This window comes from Malaclemys terrapin, chromosome 5 (assembly GCF_027887155.1).
Source record: "Malaclemys terrapin pileata isolate rMalTer1 chromosome 5, rMalTer1.hap1, whole genome shotgun sequence".
Lineage (NCBI taxonomy): Eukaryota > Metazoa > Chordata > Testudines > Emydidae > Malaclemys > Malaclemys terrapin.
In genome coordinates, this window is record NC_071509.1 from 49,075,398 (window position 1) to 49,097,070 (window position 21,673).

Sequence of the window (21,673 nt, forward strand, 5' to 3'; positions counted from 1 at the left end):
TAACCCACTCATCCCCCTTTTTTGTCCTATGACTGCAAAGAGTGTTAACAGGAAATTTCACTTTGACTGGTCCCTTCCAATGTGTGTTAACTACTTATGCTAAACAATCTGTTCCACCTTGTATTTAGCTGTGATACTGAATACCTTTCACAGACCTGAAGTAGAGAGCAAGGTGTAGCTCAAAAGCTTGTCTCTTTCAAGAAGTTGGTCCAATAAAAAAATATTACCTCACCCACCTTATGAATGTCTGTGGACAGTCTCTTAGCAGGTAGCACTTAGTAAAGATTCCTCCAGGAGCACATCAGTACTAGAAAGGCAACAGTGGCATAGCTGCAACCTCTCCAAGAGATGGTAGCTAGGGCAACAGAAGAATTCTTTCACAGCCCTGAACGATGTAGTTAAGCTGATCTAACTTTGTAGTGTAGACCGGCCCTAGATTTCTAATATTCTGATTTTTTTAAAACTAACACCCCCTTATTTACTATTTATAAACTGGACTTTATAAATCAGATTGGTTGATTGTTTTTAAATCATTGTAGTATTACTTTAAAAAAAAAGCAGAAGAGGGCATTGTTTAACTGGTTGCTGAAAATATAAGCAATTTTGGGGCATACAATTTAAGCTGCCAGTTTTGAACCTATGCCCAAAGATTCCTAGTATATTTTTGGTGTGTTTCTTTCTGGGTTTTTTGTGTGCCTCTGAACTACAGACGGTTCACAACATGCTAATACTGATTACATTGCAGCCTCTGTGCTGTTTCTGAGTTCTCTACTATGCGATCAAAAAGTAACAAAAAAATTCTATTAACAACTTTCCCTTTGCATTGTCCTTATGTAATTTGGAAAGCTAGTTATGGTAATTTCTTCAAATGCCCTAACACAAAAATGTAGTGCAGCATTATATATTATTCCTAGCCTCATGATGAGATTGTCATATCTCATTTTGAATGCAACCATGCAGATGTTGGCACGTGCTTAAGTAGTACCCTGACCAGGGCTGCCTGGGGGGAGGGGCAAATGGGGCAATTTGCCCCAGGCCCCCATGAGAATATAGTATTGCAACTTTTTTTAATAGAAGGGGCCCCTGAAATTGCTTTGCCCTACGCCCCCTGAATCCTCTGGGCGGCCCTGACCTTGACAGATTTAAAAAAAACACAAACAAACCAAAAAAGCCCCCAAAACCCACTTTTCTGAGAAACTCAAACATTCTCCTCCCAAACATTCTCTTCGCCAGAAGGTTGGAACTGAATGTTTGTAAGTTTGTTAATTTTCTATGATTGTGTTGCAGGTTTTATCAAATCAGAGTAGGAATTGGCAGGGAATCCAAGATACATATTCATATCATCTTGGTCAACCAGCCTGATCCAACATATGATCCCGCTGAACAATGTGCTGATTATACATCCAACATAGGGAGGTGGGAGGAAAAGGAAGACAGCTGTTTCTAGTGACTTGTTTAAAGCCATGCATGAGAAATGAAGATAATTTCTCTCCTCAACAGACTGGAAAGCGAAGCTAATTTTTAGTAACTTTCAAAGCAAATGCTGCAGTTTCCAAACAAACAAAAATTACATTGTTCCTCATGCTAGAAATATTTTAGTATTTGTGTATTTTTTTGTGATCTCTTAGTTTAACCAGATAAATCGATTATGGCTTGTGCCCGGGGGCGATAGTGTGATTATGATACTGTGACTAAATTAGGGAGCAAAGGCTACCATGCCCAGAGATACACCCAAGGATTCAGAAGTGCTTCAGACAGCTAATTAGTGCACATGCTGCATTTGTAATTTTGTGCAATGGCAGCTGCTGTGGTATTCTAAGAAGTGTGGCAATCTTACACTTCTTATACTGTAAAAAAATCGCATTAGGCCTTTTGGTAGATGTAAAGAAGCAAAATGTAAATGATGGCATCTGGCTGCTTGGCAAAGCCAGTGAAACAAAAAATGAAAGAAAATTCTTATGTTATATCATAATAAACTCACATAAGTCAATTTCTGTGCAGTCTAATGTAACATGACCTGATGAACTGAAACCCATACTACATGTGGTATTAAACTCCATGCTTGGGGTGACCCTAAACCTCTGACAACCAAAAGCTGGGGGTAGAAGACAAGGTTGAATCATTCCATAATCCCCCATGAAGCTCTGGAATGGGCCCCAGTTGGAGACGAGATATTGGGTAAGATGGACCATGGTCTGACCAGTCTGGCAGCACTTATGTTCTTACCTCTCATGGTCTGTAAAGTCTTTTAAACTACACAGTCAGATTCTCAGCTAAAGCCTGAGTCCATGAGATAGAGGTGGGAAGAAGGGCTGCAAACATTCCAGCTGTGGTTTCCTCATTCTGGGGCATTTTTACACTGACTCTGATTCTAGAATAGTTTAGGGCAGCCTCCTGAACATTCTAAATTACTCAAGCTGGCTGTGGCCCCCAAAGGTCCATCTGTCAGCTGGTCATTGCCAGAGCGCAGTAAAGAGCTGGCAATACCTCTTCTGCCCCTAACATATCCCCAATGCCAGGGGCTCCTGAAGGAGTGGCTTAGGAGTCAGTTATGTCACTCTATTCCAGCTGAGGGCTAAGCCACCCAAGCATATCCCCAGATATGCCAGAGCATAGCTGAGAATCCAGCCTATTATTTTTGGTAGTCAATTGCAGAGAAGTTCATTTAGCTACCCAGGTGCAGTTTGTGCAGGCAATTCTCTTTTAATCAGCATATCATCTACCCAGTATAGTAGAAAGGAAATTGATAAACAAGACCTCTGGTAGATTTAAACAGTTCACTTCATCCAAGAAATCCAAATACTTACCTGGAAGCACATCTTAACTCCAACCATTCAGGAAAGCACTTTACTGCTATTAAGCATTTTTAAGACAGGATGGGGTGAGAGGAAAAGCACCTTACCCATCTAGGAAAGTATTCCTCTTATTTATGTGACATGACTACTTCCCAAAGGAACTGATTTCCCTTCCTTACAGTTGTACTGTACCCGTAACCATAGAAAAGATGGGCAAACTCATTTTGCCATTTTAAAGCCACTTGAACATTTAACTTGAACTCAAACACTATTGGGTTTGCAGTCTGGTTAGGGGAAGCTATGAGAAACAGTGCAAAAGGGAAACATCCAGTGAAAAACAATGGTGAAAAAAGGAGGAGTGTAGACAGAGTGGAAAACAAAACAGGGGAAAGGCACCAGAGAAGGAAGAATTCTAATCAAAGCCTAAACACCATGGGCCTATTTCTTCTCTGTCTTACACAATTGTAAATTAGGAGTAACTACACTCAAGTTAAACCTAGTGTAAGTGAAAGAAGGATCAGGCTATAAAGTTGGTTTTGCAAACCCAAAAGAACTAGTTCAAGAGATTCATAAAATCTCAGACTCCACAAGATTCACTCATCCTTTAATTCAGAGAGAATTTTCTATGCAGCGGCACAAAATACTGCTTAGTAAAAATATATGGAGTTCTCCAACTCCTTTGCCTAACTTTTTTCTACAGCGCTCCCCTCACCCCCTCCATTCCATCTCCCCTTCCCCAACCCCCACCAGTAGGACTCCCTCTATTTTCTTCTGTCACCACTCATTATTTCTTCCATCAACTTTAATCTAGCAAGGAAAAGTCCCTTTCTGGCAGCATTTAAAAATATCCACAAAACAGTCACTGCAAGTCATAGTGGAAAATGCATTGCTGGGTCTAGGCAGTGGTGCTGGGGGCCTCGGGGATTTGTAATAATCATTACAGCATACTACTAAAAGTCAGTGCACATTACACTGCATAAATGTGTGTGTCCGCATTCTATTTGCTTCCCATCACTGTTCCTCCCCTTCCCTGCCCCCCCCCCCCCCCATGGCAAGTTCTGCGTCAGGGCCGGCTCCAGGGTTTTGGCTGCCCCAAGCAGCCAAAAAAAAAAAAAAAAAAAAAAAGTCGCGATTTGCAGCAACAATTAAGGCGGAAGGTCCTTTGCTCCGAGCGGGAGTGAGGGACCATCTGCCGAATTGCCGCCAAATAGCTGGACCTGCCGCCCTTCTCCGGAGTGGCTGCCCCAAGCACCTGCTTGCCAAGCTGGTGCCTGGAGCCGGCCCTGTTCTGTGTACCTATTTGGGAGAGAGAAGCCAATTTCTTACCCTTTATTCAGCGATGAGTTAGTTAATTGTCCCAATAAACTTGTTCTTTGCAGTGGGAACCTAGCACAGAGCCTAGTAACGTAGGAATTAATGGTCTCTTTAAAAAAAAAAAAAAAAAGTTTTAAAAGAAGGAACCCTGCAACAAATGTGTTATAATAATTAAGGAAACTACTACATAGCAGCAAAACTACATTAGACTTTCTGATTTTTCCATGGTATCCTTGGATAGATACACTACCCAGTAGACCATGTTAAATGCTCCAAATGTGACAGGAAATAGAATGCGTGCATATTTGTCTATCTTACTAGTGCCAGAGCTGGAAGCAGGGGGAGCAGGAGACGGAGAGATAGCAGACAGCTTTACAGATGCTCCCATCGTATTAGCTGTGGTCTGAATCTGCTCCAGTCTAGATCCAAGTAAATGATGAATGGATGGGGATCCAGCTGTGGCATGCTGTGTTATGCATCCAGTTAAAATTGGGGTGGAGGGAGGAGCTGGAGGAGTAGCTCTTGCAGAAGACAATGTTTCTGATACATTGAGGCGACTGAACGGGTTTGGACTTGATGCTGAAAGAGACTGGGGTGTAATGTCAGAAGACCCCTGAGTTACCACAGAAGGTTGGATGGAACTGTTTGCTGTGTCAGTTCGGTTCCCACCATCGGCCTCTGACTGTGCCATGGCGTTTGTTCTTTTCCTCACATTTGAATTGGCATCTGTAGCCTGCAAAGTTACAAGAAATAATATTAGTCATTTTTAAAATAGACACAAATAGAAGTGATGGGAACTTTTTAAACAAGCCCTATTATGCTAATACTCATTCGCATCAAAGTTATCTTTGAACTTCAGGATCAAGCTACCATCTGCTCATGAATTTAACTGCGCAAAAAAAAAAAAAAAAAAAACCCTGAACAAGAAATCTCCTAGTGGCTATAATATTGACATGGCCAAATCCGAAACTATCAGCATCAAGTGACATCAATTTAAACTTGATACCATTAATCTAAGGATCCTTGGCTTGTTTTTTTCTCTTTTGGGGCTGTGATTGGGAATAAAAAGCCCATACTGAGCCTCAAGGAGTTAAAGGATAATACTTGGCCCAGGTAGCTCCACCCCTCTGGCCTTGCTGAGCATGTGCAAACTGGAGGAGCAGGTTAAATGGGAGCTCAGAAGTGCAGGCAAAGGGTGGTGGACAGACTGCAGGAGAGAGGAATGCTTCTCCAGGAAGCTAGACAGAAGGTGAGCCTGAGAGGGGACCACAGAGCAGGTAAGCCCCCCAGACAGTGCCTTCTCCATCCACCATCCCCAGGGCCCTGTCCTTTGGACTTTTTTTTTTTTTTTTTGGTTGAGAGACTGACTGTTTGGCCTATAGGGGCCATGCTCCAAATGGAAGAGCCCAGGGAAGTGAACCTGGACTTACTACAGGGAGGATCCTGCTGCTGTTGCTGCCTTGTGCTGGGACCTGGTGGAGAGAGAGGGCTCGGGTCCCACTACCACACCCCATAAGGGCCAAGGCCCAGATGTAGGAGGAAAGCTGAAGATTCCTGGCTTAAGGTCAGGAACAGATATTGCTACCACCCTGACAGGGAGGCCTGGGGCAGAAGTCTGGTGTTCTAACCACTAGGCCACCCCAGCCTCTGATCCCACATCACACATGGAAGAGAATGTGGGGCGCACAGTGTCCCAGATCTGAAAGTTGGCCAGAAAAGAAGGGGAGATGGAAGGCACAAATAAATTTTGAGAAGTTGCTGAAATGGGCCCTGGAAAACCATTAACAGGTAGCCCAGCAGCAGCAGAGCTAATGGCTCCAGCACTCTCCGCCCAGCAGCAGCAGCAACAGCAGCTGATTAAAGAAATGGGGACACAGGTGCAGCTCATCAAACAGATGATTATGCTCATACAGCCACTGGGAGCAGCAGCAAGTCTCACCAGGGGAGGGGGAGGTACCACCCTAATGCCATCCATCCTGGTGAAACTGACAAAGATGGGGCACACAGATGGCCCAGAAGCATTCCTCGCCACATTCAAGAGAGTCACTGCCATGACTACGTGGCCAGTGGAAAGCTGGTCCAACCTATTGACCCTCCACTTGTCAGGCCTGGTCCAGGCTGCATATTGGATCTTCAATGTGGTGGCCACCCAGGATAACACCCAACTCAAGGCAGTAATTCTGGGTGCCTGAACATCTCTCCCAAAACCTACCGCCAGTGGTTCCTGCCAGGAGGAATTCTTGCTTGGGGCTCAGCCCTGGGCCATTGCCCAGAGTCTGAGAGAACATTGCTGGTGCTGCCAGACGGTTGCACAGGGGTTTAGGTGGCATAGAAGCTAGGCATGGAACAGTACACACAGATCCTCTCTACAGGGGTGTGTGCATGGATTATAAGGCAACATCCTGAAATTCTCAGAGGTCATTGCCCTGGCGGAGAACTATCTCAAATCCCTCGGGTCCAAAGCAAAAATGCCCAAAGTCAGCCCATCATGAACCCAGGCATACATATTACTGACCTCCGAATCCAGCCAAAGGTTCCCTGGGAACTGGGATGCCCAACCACAGGGGGTAAGGATACAAAGGATACAAAGGTCTCAAAAGAGCCCAGAAGTCCAACCTCAGTCTATTAGGAGGGATTTGGACCCAATGGCCATTTCCACCGGGAGAAGCAGTGATGGGATTGCCTTCAACCGCAGGGTTTTGCTTTGCCTGTAGGCAACAAAGCAATTTTTGGCAAGTCCACCTATTCATGGATTGTAATTATGAGCAGGCCTGGACCTCGGACAGCCAGGCTCAGAAAAGGGGCCCAAGGAAAATGTTAGTCCAAATGGACAGAGTGACCATTCAAGGACTGATCAGGGAATGGTTGGTGGGGCCAGGAGGGAAGCACGGAGGCATGATCTACCTCCAGTTCATCCACGGAAATATACAGCCCTACACAATGAGAGAGATGAAACTGACTGTGCAAAACCGCACCAAGATGGTACAAAGACCTGGCCTATCTGGTCATCCTGGGGTGTGACTGGTGGTTTTTGGAAGAAGTTGTCCAGAGGGTGTCACATCCCTAATGGAGGCAGAAAATCTCCAAAAAACCTCAGAAAACAGACCTCAGAAAACAGGAGATGGCCACAGTGGTCAAGGAAGGGTGCCATAAGAGGAATGCCTAGAAGATGTCGAGGACCCAGAGGAAGGACTGTCCTTGATAAATGACCATGCACTGGGGCCACACTGGAGCAGTAAGGGTCCACCCACTACCCCTCAATGTGGGCTTGTTGTCTGGCAAGATGGACTTTGTAGCCTGGAAGCAGCGGAGTATATAATCCACTCTTGACCTAATGAAAGAGTATTGTCAGATACCCTTGATGCCCAAGTCTAAAGAGACAACTGCCTTCTCCATCCAATTTGGTGGTATCAATTTAAGACCATGCCCTTTGGGATCCCTGGGGCCACTGCCACCTTTCAAGTGCTGCAGCCACATGGGGCATAAACAGCCACCTACATTAACACTATTTTCATATATAGTGAAGAGTGGGCTGACCATATAAGGCACATTATTGCAAACTACAAGCTCTTATGGAGGCAGTGTTTATGGCCAACCCAATCAAGGGCCACCTGGCTGCCACCAAAGAAGTCACTTACCTGGGGTATATCATGAGAGGGGGAAAATTACGATCTCTGGTGGACAAAGTCCAAACCTTAGCAGATTGCTCCATCCCCTCCACCAAGAAGAAAGTTCGCTGTTTATTGGGACTGTCGGGGATGAATCTCTGACAGTACCCCCACCTTTGCTACCACTACTGACCCTTTGATGGACCTGATAAAGGATTCAGTACCCCAATAAATCTGTTGGATGAAAAACTGATGAGGCATTCAAAGCATTAAAAGACCAGTTGATCCTGGAACCAGTGCTATTCCACCCAAAGTTCACAAAACCATGTATTGTGCAAATGCTCAGGGCACTGCTGTCTCAAGAATTCAGTATAGAAGAGCATCCCATCCTCTTTCTCTGTAAAAAGATGTTCCCCTGAGAGGTGGCATGCTCAGTCACTGAGAAAGAGGCCCTGGCTCAGTCACTGAGAAAATCAGCTGTTGCTGTCCTGTGATATTACTTATGGAAGCAGCCCTTCTGTCTAGTAGCAGACCATGCATCTCTCCTGAACTCCATGAAAGACCACAATCCATGCATCGTACCATGGTATCTCTCGCTGCAGCCATACAGCTGCTACATGTCCCACCGCACAGGCAGGAAAAACAAAAATGGCAATTTCTTCTATGAGCCAGAGGAGACATGGATCAGCCCTGTGACATCACAACTTGTGATGTCTGAGTGGGAGGGTGTGTGATGGGGTATCCAAAGGGCCCGAAGGTGTTAAAAAGACAATACTGGGACCAAGTAGCCCTGCCCCTATAGGCCTGCTGAGCACGCTCCATCTGGAAGAGCCGGTTAAATGGGAGCTCAGAAGCCCAGGCAAAGGGTGTTGGACAGGCTGCAGGAGAGAGGAATGCTTCTCCAGGAAGCTAGACAGAAAGTTGAACCTGAGAGGGGACCACCCAGCAGGGCCCCCCCCAGACAGTGCCTTCTCCTACCACCACCCCTTCTGAGAACCTGTAGGGCCCTTGGACTTTTTGTTGTTGTTGAGAGACGGACTGCACTTTAGGGGCCAAGCCCCAAACTGAAGGGTCTCCTGGTAGGAAGTAGCCCAGGGAAGTGAACTTGGACTTACTGCAGGGAGGACCTTGCCAGAGTTACTTTCCACAGGGCCCTGGATTGGCCCAGGTCCCCATATCACATCCCTTTAAGGGCTGAAACCCAGATGCTGGTAGAAAGCTGAAGATTACTGACCTAAGGTCAGCAACAGATATCACTACCGCCCTGACAGAAGGGCAAGGGGCCAGAAGTCTGGTGCACTAACCACTAGGCCCCCTTGCCCTCCAAGCCCCCTATGACAGCGACATTCATATTTTTAACTCTGGGCTCAGATTCACTGGTTTGTTCTTACAGCTTTGGTGATGTAAAACAGCTTTAAATCCAGCTTTTGGTAAACTTGGTTTACCTGCTTTGTATCACTGGTGCAAATCAAACAGCTGGAGTTCACCAGGGAATCTGGCCCCTATTTTCCAAGTTGACACATTGTGGCCCAAAGATACTGACATACTGTACTCTCCTAGATGCCACTGTGTGGTAATTGCTGGCAAATGCTGACTTTTCAAAGGCAATGACTGCACTCCACATGCAATATTTGCAAGCTCAAATAGTGTTATGAAGCAAAAAACTGTGCAGATTTAGAATAACTGCTATTAAAAGGCCAAGTGGGTGGAAACTTCTCTTTATGTATTCCATATACCCTTTCACAGCATGCATTTCATCTTGGCAGCAGAAAGTTATTCACTACTTTATACTCAATTAGACATTTTTATTTTGTTGAAAACAGAAAAATAAATATTCACTCCAGTTTTTTGTTTTAATCGATATACATATTGAAATACTGAAAAGAGCTAATATTGAAATATTGCACCAAGTGAAACACAAGTACATATGCCTCTACCAAATGATTACATGTCATTTCATCTCTGTACTGTGATTAAAAAAAAAATCACCAAAGCCCGCTATAGATAATACACTAACATTCCTTTCCTTCAACTAATATCCAACTAACATAAAAGATAAGACATTAAAATGTGACTTAGAAGTGGAAATAAATAGGTCTAAGAGCAAACAGGCTAGAATTCCAAAGTCATGTGGCTATTTACCATCACCACTAATGGACAGGCTGCAGCAGACCTCACCAATAATGGCAGCACTCTTGATAACTCCTATCCATCTGACTAAACACACACACACGTATCTCTCTTTCCAAAACAAACAAGTATATCAGGAATTCAGGAGAGTTATATTTGGTAAAGTGATCACAGTACCTTGAAAACAGACTGCCATTTCAATGTTCCATCCTCAAGGCACAAGGCAATCTTAGCTATTTAATACGTTTAAATAGCAATCACATAAAAACTGAGCTGTTGCAAATGTCACATCAGCAACTTTACTGTGGTGTTCTGCAGGATAATTCCATTCTTAGGTGCCTCTCTCCCCATTCATTCTAGAAGGAGCCCAGATGCCTACCGCAGCCTTTGTGAATCCCATGCTTTCCTGGATGCCTAAAAGTCTAAGTCCCTTTGTGAATCTATCCCTTGGTCAACAGATTACCTACCGTAGCAAACCTGCTTTATGTGGCTTGGAGGAATTAATGATACACAGCCCAATGATGTTCCTGAAATGAGGGAAACAATTTTGCATGTTTGCCAGCAATAACTGATTCTCCAGTTAATGGGCTCTGTACAGGGGTAACAGGGAAATTCTATGATCTGTGTTATTCAGGAAGTCAGACTAGATGATCCCAATGTTCCTTCCAGCCTTACAAATCTATGTAACAATCAGGGGGGGAAATATCCACTAATATTAATTAATTCTTTTTAAAAAGTCTCCTTATTCCTTTTGTGTCTGATGATTGCTAACACATGAGCACTCAAGCTTTACTGGCAAACATGTATCCAGAAAGTGAATTTCAAAGATTGCATGTGCAAGTTTTCTCAGAAAGTGAATTTTTAACTTCAAACATGCAAGTTCTGGCACCAGAAGTGCTTATGTACACAGGGAACACAGTGCCATGTGACTGATCTGACCAATCACACAAACAATACGGCTCAAACTAGTAGTATCAGTGATCAGTTTATAGGGTAAAGTTTTTAAAACGATATTCCTCAAATAAACTCCAATAAGGAATACATTTGAAGAAACTGTGTTCTGCCTGAAGATCTTCCATGAACAGAAAAAAACCTAAATCCATTGAATATATATGTTTCAAATTATGCACTCTGCTTTAGTCCTGACAACAAAAGCTCAATAGTAACCTTCAAAACATCAACAAAAGAAAAGGCTAAATTGCAGGGTCATAAAAATATAACTCTCCCTTTAGCACCAAGACCATGAGCTGATATATTGTAGAATTGTATTTTTCATAATGCAAATAATGTAACCAAAAAAGCAAACAGATGGAAATATTTTTAGCACATGACTTAGTGGTTCCTTAGTACAGCACTTTGACAAAATGTCAGATATACAGTTGTGATGCTTTTATTTACCTATCAATGTTGCAACCATGACATTTTCTGGTTGCAAGATGTTCTAGTTTTAGAGTATATTTCATGCACACACTGTACCTGCTATCCTCAAAAGTTTATATTTACGTTTTTATCTAAAAGGTAAAACACAGTCCCTGCAATTTCATGTATATCCTCAAGAAACGGACGTCAAAGTAACTGACCACTGACAGCATATGCCAGTTCAGTTGCAATAATTTATTTCAGAATCTCTTAGGTTTTAAATATCTCCCTTTTCCATTGCCAGCTGCTAATTGCCGTGTTTGTTTATTTATTTATGGTGCTGCAGCTTGAATAAGTGAAGGGCTGAATTACTCTGTAAAAAGAAGGAGAAATGATACTTCCTGAAAGAAACACTAATGATTCCATTTGAAATAGAAAGGCTACGTCACTATTCAAACTGTATTGCCGCATGCACGGATGTGCAGTTTGCATACCTCTGCAACAGGGTTGCTTATAACCCCAAACAGATTTTAAGATATCTAACTAAAAACTAAAATAAAACTATACATTCAGTATGAGTTGGAATGTGCATTTGCTGTGATGTCGCTGTAAGCTGACTGTATACCAGACTGTGAGAATCACACATCAGCTGAAGGCTTGCAATGCTTAAACAGATGTGATTCACTAACGAGCACTGTCCAAACCAACAGTGCTGTTTTGCAGAAAAGATAGCACTGGAGTTCTTAAAATAGGTGTATTAATCTCTTATGTACAGAGCTATTAGTACATACGTTTTGGCTCTACTTGGGTGACATGCACCTGCAGTGCAGAGGGCCAGCCCAAAGCTCTTTTTACTATGTAATTTCTGTATGGAGAGAGAACTGGGGTGAAGCAGCTGTATAAGGGTGACTGCATTCTCCTCCATGTGACACAGATAGTGTCTCCATGGCAGCCCTGCACAGATCAGCATGGAAGGCAATGATGTGGGTGGGTTTGATCAGCATTTATATGAATCCATTAATCCCACATATTGTGCACACAGAGGGGTGCAGCCAATATTCCAGCTGATAGGTTGGGATAGGAGTTATGGAGTGGGGACAAGAGAAACAGTTACACACTGGTCCCAGGTTGGGAGTTTTGGATTTAACCCCCTCCCCTCCCCTTCTGCACTTTACCTGCAGAGAATCCAGGTACTTGAGTTTTATGTGGATGGAGAGAATTTTGCCCTATGAATAGCAAGTCTCCAATCAATATGGGCTAGATTGTAAAATAGCTGCATAGTCCCAAGAACAAAGAATGAATTATGATTCAGAGTCACAATTCATCCTCTGGCCCCCACTTACCTTATTTGTTTTCATGGACCAGCTTAATTTTGTCCCACCTCCCACCCCACCTTAGTGCCCCATCAGCTGCTGCTTGTGAATAAGAGGAGGTGCATCCAGGGTTCCTCCCACTTTCTACTCCTATCCATTCCCTCCCCTTCCAGTTGATCCTGGCAGGGAGTAGTCCCAATTTTCCCCATTGCACCTGGAATTGCAATATGAGCAGGAGGAGTGTTGGGGCGGAGTGGGTCAGGGGAGGAAGGGGTGGCTACTTCCCTAAACAGGCAAATAAGGGCAGGAGCAATCTAATCCTTGAATCACCATGAAGCCCTATTTTGAAATTGTCTTAGCCAGTGAAAATGGGCTAACCATGCATTTAGACTGTATTAAACTTTTTTCTTAATATTGCAGGGGGGGAAAGGTACACACACACACACACACACACACAGAGACACTCTGTTGTTCACACTAAAATTTACATTTCTGAAGACACCATACAGATTACACTTCATTTTATATTGTCACTATATAATATTGTACAATAAACCAGAATAGCCTGTGGGATTCTGGTGAATTTTGGACATCACTTGCTGGCACCATAAAATGCCCAATACATGGAAATTAGAAAGCATATTTGGAGATTTGGGGCCAAATTCTGTTCTCAGTTACACTAGTGTAAATCCGTTATCAATAAAGGGGACTGCACTGGATTTTCCACCAGTGAAATGGAGTTTAGATTCTGGCCTTTGAACTATAATATAAGCAAAGACGAGTCATATTACATTGCATCCAGAAAGGCACTGATTTCAGCCAACCCCCTCTCAGTTTGATATCCTTTCAAGAGCCTTCTAACAGCACCAAGAAAAGCAACAATGGAACTGTTTAAAGGCCCAGTCCAATTCCACTGAGGTGAATGGGAGTTAGATCAGGCACTACAATGCCAACCACAATATAGACTTAATATAGCATTCCACTTCTACATTAAATGTTTCCCAAAACTGTGCAGGTCTAGGAGGCGTGGTGTATGCACTTGGTGAAAGAGAGGGGACAATATCATAATGACAATACTAACAGCACAAGGAAACATTTTTATTCATTTTTGTTTTGAGCACTATTGCCACAGCAGCAAAGTATTTGAATACCCAAATTACACAAACCTACTGGCAATGGGTAACATTTAAAGTCTTGGATTTTGGAGGCATAAGAACTAGTGGGGGAAAAGCAAAAATTAAATGGCTTTGAGGCAACCTAGAAGGTACAGTGATTATCCAATTAAGTATTCATCCCAGCGGAAAAGCAGGGAGTGGTACAGCCAACCTCCACCACAGAAGGGCAGCTTTAAGCTCCCACTGAGGTGCCGTACAGAGATCTCCAGCAAAGTCTACCCAGGAGATTCTCTGAATGATTACCAGGCATCAGGATTATGATTGGGACATTGATGGTCATGCCTAATCATCAGAGCCATGGAGGTGGCCAGGCCTGGAGAGCAGAGCTAAGCCAAGCTGGAGTCAAGAATCAGGACCATGGGACATCCGGGGACTTGGTCAAGAGCAGAATCAAGGTTGGGAACCAGGGATCAGAAGCTGAAAATCAGAGCCAATGAGTGAGTGGGAGACAGGTCAGGAAGCAGAGCTGGAAGTCAGGGCCAGGGACCAAGCCAGAGCCAATACGTGAGCTGGAGCTGTCAGAAAGCAGCACCAGAACTCAGAGCCTGGGGTGTCAAGGATGGAGAAGGGCAGGAACTGAAGTAGGCACAAGAGCCGTCTGGGCAGGAGCAGGCACAGGAAGCAAGACCAAGTGCAGCTGCAGGCATGGAACACCTGGAGCAGACAGCAGCTCTAGCTGCTCCTGGGTTAAGTAGTAGCTTAGCTCTGCCCCTCCACCAATCAATCACACAGCCCCTTCCAGGATCAGCTGTGCCCACTGTGTTACTAGGAGACTGACACTGCAGCAGCTGGCTCCCTGATCGTACCTCCTCCTCCACCCTGAGGGTACCTTTTAGGGGCTTAGGCCTTAGTTTTCCTGGTGAAAAGTGGGTACAAGGTCTGGAGCATGAATATTCCCATCTGGTTCCCAAAACCTTTCTTCCAGTCCACCAAGTGGTAAAGTCAACCTTGGATTCACTTAGAATCCAGGATTTCTCTGATTTCACATTCTTCCGGACTCTGAACCTCCACAGGAGGGAGCTGGTGGAGCAGAGTGGCCTGGGAAGGGATGTTCTGTGTAGGGCTTCAGGAGGAACAACTGAAAAAAACAGGTGGACTTTCAAGGATTCGGGTAGCCAGCATTGGAATGCTCTTCAATCTCAAATGGATTGAGGGTGGTAGGTAACAATAAAATGGCAAAGAAATGTGACCAACAGATCTGCCATTGATTAAAATTATGGACTTAGAAAGATATTCTAAGTTCTTGTGATTGGTGAAGACCTGGACTGGGAACTGAGCCTCCTACAAAAGATGTCTCCATTCTTTGAATGCTGTTTTAATTGCAAGCAGCTCCTTGTCTCAGATACCATTTTTTTTTCAGCAGGAATTAGCTTACATGAATAGTATACACAAGGATGGAATTGGTTACAAGGATCTGCATTTTGCAAAAATACAGTCACAACAGCAAAGTTCAAGGCATCTGCTTCCATGGTAAAAGGTCTGGCAAGGTCTGGATGCACAAGACCATGGGTAGCTGAAGTGAACACTTTCTTTAGCTGATCCAAGGCAGATGTTCTTTCTACTTACTCTAATTACTCAAAACGCCCGTATCAAGCACACAACTGCGAAGTCTTCCACTTGTTGCATTCCCTGATACAAGTCAGACTGTAGCCTCCATGAAAGTCCAGTTTAGAAAAAACTCTGGAAAAGCCAAGTCTTTCAAAAAGTTCATTAATAAGTGGCAAAGGGTATCTGTTTCAAACTGTCACTCTATTCAGAGCCTGGTAATCAACACAGGACACTAGGAGCCATCTTTTTTGCCACAAAAAAAAGATCGGGGCCCCCTTAGTAGAAGGATGAACAAACTCCTCCTCTAAATTCTCACTGAGGTATTCCCGGAGCGTTTGGAGTTGTGGTTCTGAGAAGTAGTAAATACGACTGAAGGGACTGTCAGCCAGCTCTGGGCTGCAGGTCATTGGGGCAATCATAACTGTAATGCGGTGGCTAGACAAGTTAATAGTCTGATAATGAGCTCCACTAGAGCCTAGTCAGTGGGAAATGATAGGAGTTGTAGCATGTACAGGAGCTAACACTGATTCAGGAAGCTGCAAAATTTCCCATAGTCATTGGGAAATTGGGCCAGCGGCAGAATCTTTGGTTTCCTAGGAACCTGGTCAGCAAGACCTGCACCTGCAGAGCCATGATCTGAGTCTCCAGCATCAGCAAGGTGTCCATTCATTCCCTCAGGGTAATGGAGGTCAAATCTGATCATTGGTCTTTGTCTCTTGGGCTGCACAAACTGTCAGGATCATGATCCAAATGTGGATGGTCACGGCTAACGGTCAGAGCCAGGATAGTGGCCTGGCCTGGAGTTAGAGGGTGGAACTGAGATGGGCCAGAGTCAGGGTTATGGGCATAGTGGAGAGCAAAGGCAAGAATGAGAACCAGGGATCAGAAGCCAAAAGCCAGAGCCAATGAGTGAGCCAGAGAAGTGGTGGGGGAAGCAGAGCCAGGGGGTATCAAGGAAAGCTGAAGAGCAGGAACTGAAACAGGCACAAGAGCATGCCCAGGAAACAGGACCAAGCACATCAGCAGACATGGAACACGTTGATCAGCCAGCAAGCTCTGGATGCTGATGAGTCAAGTAATAGCTTAGCTCTGCCCCTCCATCAATCAGGCAGCCCCTGCCAGAATCCGCTGCACCCAGTGTGTTGCTAGGAGACTGACTCTGCTGCATGGCTGGCTGACACAGTGAGAAGGATGAGTCGAACTGAACAAAGGAATAAGGTCAGGTTTCAGGAAGAATCTAGTGCGGTGTGGCAGCAGGTACTCAGGAATGCAGGCTACATCCAGGATGCTACCCCTCGGACAGTAGATTTGGAGCATGTAACACTGGTCTCAGATAGCATGCTTAATAAAGATCTCATTCCTGCAATGCCACCTGCCTGCCACATCACTTATTGCCAATGAAACAGGCACTCCATCCCCACTCTGAGCAGACCCACCCACTCTTTGGGTGTACTCACCAGTCTGATACCCTCCACCTAGGTAGGGGTTGCTATGCTGCATCACATTATACGAGGACTTTCTGCTGCCAGGAACCTGCAGTCTTGGCTCTGCAGCTGTGAATCTTATCCAATAAGAATATTTTCAGAGAGCTTTTACAAATCCCGAAGGATCCGCATGCCCAATTCACATTAATTTTAATGGGACTAGAATGTGCAAATCCCTTAGACAGTTTTGATAATCTCCATTTTTGTATTTTGCTGATTCCAGGGTCTCCTCAATTGAGGAAGAAGCTCTGCTGCTGGCTCTGGTGTGGTCAATCCCAGAAACCAGTAGCAACAGCCTCCCATTCGGGTGTAACGGCTATGAGAGGCTACAGTGCAAGATGTGGATTTTCAGACAGCCAAGTTTCAGTCTGCTCCGGATCTCAAAGATTAGCACTAACACCGTGGAATTTAGTGCAGACTTGAGCATAGGCATTATGCATTCTCAGCAGTGGCCCCCACTTAGGAGGCAGGCACCTGGATTCTGCATCAGCTGGTGCTTCAAAATGAACTTCAAGGACACCCCAAAGTAAAGTACATTGCTGTAATCTAGTCTGAAGGTGAGAAAAATGTGGAGGACTTGTAAATCCTGTGAGAGAAGAGTGGTAACAGCCTTTTGGCTCACCATACCACAAGACTGCAAAAAAAAATTTCTGGAAGTTGGACAAATAGTTTGACCTGATGGCAGAGATATAATAACTCCCTCCCTGTTATCAGTAGGGTTCAAACCCATGGCCTTTAGCATCACAAAGCAGATTGCTACCACTTGCTCTAACAGAGTAATTCCATTAGGGGATAACAGCCTCCTGCTGTTAATAAAGCAGCCCCTAAAGGGGGTGATGGCAAACACTATGCTAGTGTGAATTCTGTACTTTCCCTGTTAAAGGCAGATGAGCATGTGAGAGTGTAATGACTTCATAATGACTCCCTGCACAAACCTCTACCACTCAAATGAGTAACTCTATTAGCTGGCAGCAACAGGAGATTGCCCATAAAAGGGACAACATGCCACACACTAATGATAACACAGGTCACACAGATACTGTGTCTGCCTGGTCCTCTAAATCAGCGGTCTCCAAAGTGGGGTGTGCGCACCTCAGGGGGTGCACAAGAGGATCATTCGGGGTGCGCGTCAGGAGGAGCGTTTTTTGCATCGGCAGTTCGGGCGGAAGTCAGAGCGGCTTTCTTTTTTTTTTTTTTTTGCTTAGGCAAAAATGGTAGAGCCGGCGCAGCAGGGGATGCGTGCTCAAAATTTTTTTACTGATAAGGGTGCGTGATCAAAAAAGTTTGGAGACCACTGCTCTAAATGATTTACATAACAAATAAGCTTGTATTTTTCAGGTTAAACTAGAGCTAATTTACAGAGGGGCCTATCCTTCATCAATGAAGCCAATGGAAGTTTTGCTACTGATATCAAGGTGAGCAGGATAAGGCCATTTATATTATAAACTGTTCAGAGTAGCAATCTTCTTAACTGCTTGTAAAGCACCTGGCACTGATTGCTGGAGTTACACCAATAATAAATAATCAAGAAGACTATGCTGGGATATGATCTGAAAAAAATACAGACCCATGGAATGATATATTTATGATTTCATTTCTCAGAGCAAATATATATTCTGGTTATGACAAGATGAGGCATCTCAAATGAGATGCTGGGTGCAAGAGAAAATTGTTATAAAAATGATTGGCTATTTCTAGCACATCTTCTCAAAGTTTTATTCTCATTTGTTTTTTCCTAGAGTAATAATGCGAATATGAAAGGAGTGTCTCTTAATACTAGCATCTATTGAATACTAAATAGATGAATTAAAGTGGACTGTTCTTGAAATAAGATCCTCTAATAATCTATTCAATTCAAAATAGGTTTATTTTCCTTATCAGTGCTAACCATTTTGGCAGTCAGCCAATATTTTGGCCAGCTGATATTTCTTTAGTGAAGATGGAAACTCTTATATTTCAAACAGTAATACCAACTGCAGCGTACAATTGGCTTTTGAAATCCTTTTTGTTGTCAAACAATTTAAAGTTCATCCCTTAATATTAAATAGTCAAAACATTCTGAATGTTGTTTTATAGATTTTTTTTTCAATGGGACTGATTGCAATGGACAAATGACTTTGTGCTGGCTCTTCTAAATCTCAAGAATTTTCAAACACAGCCCTTTAAAAAAATCTTAGTGTAGAAATTAAATCTATTTGACTTGGCATGAAGGTAGAATACTAGGCAAACTTCCTTGCAGGCATGCATAAATATTGTAATTAATGCTGTGCCCTTCTCTTTCCAAGTGGAAGCACATGCAATTGACCATAGAAAACATAATGAAGTATGCTGTTAGCATAGTTCAACATAGATTGGATAGATTTATCATTAAATCTTATGGCAGGTTCCTGCAGCAAGGTTGTGTTGGTCACCTTATATGAGAAAATACATCACACCACCAAAATAGAGTAATAAATCACTCACAAAATCAACTCACAGATCATTCCCTGTGTCCATAAAGTAAGGCTAAAACCGCTGGTTATTGTTGTTTGCTATCACACTAGAATGATTTTCAAATGAGAGTCAATCAAAAAACTCTTCAATATTTAACAAGGTTTGCACACTATAACAGCTGTTCATCTAAAGTGCAAATTTTGAAACTTCCTCTGAACATACATAATCCTTGACTTGAGCCCAAAAAATCAGGTACTAGATTGTTTTTTTTTTTTTCCCCATGTTTTACCAGTTTATGACAAGCAAGCCAATTTTGCACTTCAGTGAAGTCAGATTGCCAATTTAGCATGAACTGAAACAGTGCATAGTAGCTGACCTGAGATTTACAACTGGATCAACAACATATTAATATACACACTGAAATGACAAATTTAGTCATGTTGTTTTAAAACAAATAAAACAAATCAACGCACCCATTTTACATCCCTCGTGATGAGACCTGGTCAAGTATAAAACAAGCAAGTACATACATTTAAAATATTGCAGGATAGATGTCTTAGATAAGTCACAGGAAATGCAGTATTAGTATGGGAATGCTGAAGCAATGATAAAAGTATTTATAGTGCATCAAATTATGCAAACCCCACTGAATATGTCTGTGATGCAAAATATTGAGAATTGTGCAAGCTGTAAGAAAGTCATATGCTAGTGCAGCATTAGGCAAATTTCTTTGCCAAGCCCCTTTCTAGCTCTCAGCGAAGTGTTTTGAGAGTCCTCTTGCAGCACACTAGTGTTCTACATAGCAGTTTTAAATCATTCTCTTTCATTTAAAATTGCTTTCACAGTTTGTATGAGGAACATGCCCTATTGGGATCTGAATTCAAAAAAAGTAAATCTACTATTAGTTCAGCTAAAGAACTATCAGTAGTAGTAGTGCATAAATCCTCTTTGTAGGTCTCTAGCCATTAGTCTCAAGACTATCACCAACTGCTGATAAGCAGGAATGTGATACGTTTAGGGTCACATATTTGCAAATCAGCTTCAGAACTATTTTGAATTGAGTAAGCCACAACAGCACTTCAGCAGTCCTGGACCCAGACTGCTCAAGTGCTGCTGTGGCTCCTGGAGCTGCTGAGACAACACTTTAGCAGTGCTTTGTCCGTCTCATCCTACTCCAGACATATTCAGAGCAACCTCATGGAAGGTCCCAGGACTGCTTTTGCAGCAACTGTGCACTGCAAGGAAGCTTTCATTGCTATGGAAGCATGTTCTTCCAGAGCTGTAATGGTCCCTTTATGACACTAGATTCTATAGCAATAGGGTCTCTGTTTAGGTCAGAGATAATGTACCAACAATTCAGAATAATAGGCTTATTGTGTTGCTGTTTTAAAGGGGAAGGATATAGCCAGAATATAGACTAAAGAGGGTTTTACGGTTATGTGGAGAAAAGCAAATGTTAAATTCATGTGTATGTGCACTCTCCATAATTTGGCAGGCCCAGAGTTAGTCTGTCTTCATCCATGGCAGTATCACTAAGATTTCAGTAATTTACAATCCACATGCAGGTTAACTTAATGTACAAGAAGAACAGGGAGTAATTTGATGTCACACAGTCAAAGTGTGGATTTTTCAAAATTAGAACTCAGTTACTCATGCCAAAAGGCACACATTTTGTGTGACTTCAACTACATGCAACTTTGCCAGCATAATAATGGTTCTTCCACGAACAAATTGAGTAATTTTGTTTTCAAATGGTGCTTTTTAGCCACTAGTGCCACAATTCCTTAATTTACATATGCAACCACTGCAAAGCACATGTAAATAAAGTGCAAATATGGCTAATTTTCAAAATCCTATTTAAGAGGAAATTGTGAAGGTAAGGGTGGTCACTGTCTGGATTTCAATATAAATTTGGAAGATTTGGGCAAAGATTCTGTCAATAAGTACAGTACTGTTTAGCCACCCCATGAAAACCTGCTTTTATCCCAGTTTAGAAACCATTTTCCATTGCACTCTAATCCAAGAGCTCTTTTCTTATCCTGTCTGCTGTTTCCTACAGAAGCGGTGATTTCCAGTTACTTCAGGAGGATGTGACAACTTGCCAAATTGCATGAGATTTGAGGTTTGCCATGGAGATAACATGTTCTCATCAGTGTAAACAACAGTGGTCTTCCTATCTTTAGTATGCATTGTTCACTTCTGCCCCTCCCCCAGATATTTAATGTTGATTATGTAGTATAAGAAAATCAAAAATCCTTTCTGGCCCTGATTCACCATGTTGCCATGTCACAGCAAAACATATAAACTTGGAATAGAAATCTCTTAGGTTGATGTTCCAGAGCCAGGGGGATCAATATTTACAGAAGAAATGCATTATAGATTTTGTTTTGCCTAGTCCTAGTAAAATCTACACCTGCACAAAGGACAATGAATTCCATTACAAAGAGAGAAGAATACCATAGTGCACAAAAGCTATTTCTAAATTCTATTGATTTCCAAATTATGAATTATTAT

The 21,673-nt window shown here is 43.0% G+C and overlaps 1 protein-coding gene across 1 annotated transcript in view; it reads right to left on the reverse strand.

Moving 5' to 3' along the window:
• Positions 1-3,928: 3,928 nt before the first annotated feature.
• The window catches only part of GABRA4 (gamma-aminobutyric acid type A receptor subunit alpha4), a 58,947-nt gene continuing 41,202 nt past the window's right edge, over positions 3,929-21,673 (reverse strand). Inside the window, exon 9 of the mRNA XM_054028927.1 lies at positions 3,929-4,842. Within this exon, the coding sequence (XP_053884902.1) occupies positions 4,309-4,842 (534 nt within the window). The 3' untranslated portion in view covers positions 3,929-4,308. The remainder of the gene's footprint in view (positions 4,843-21,673) is intronic.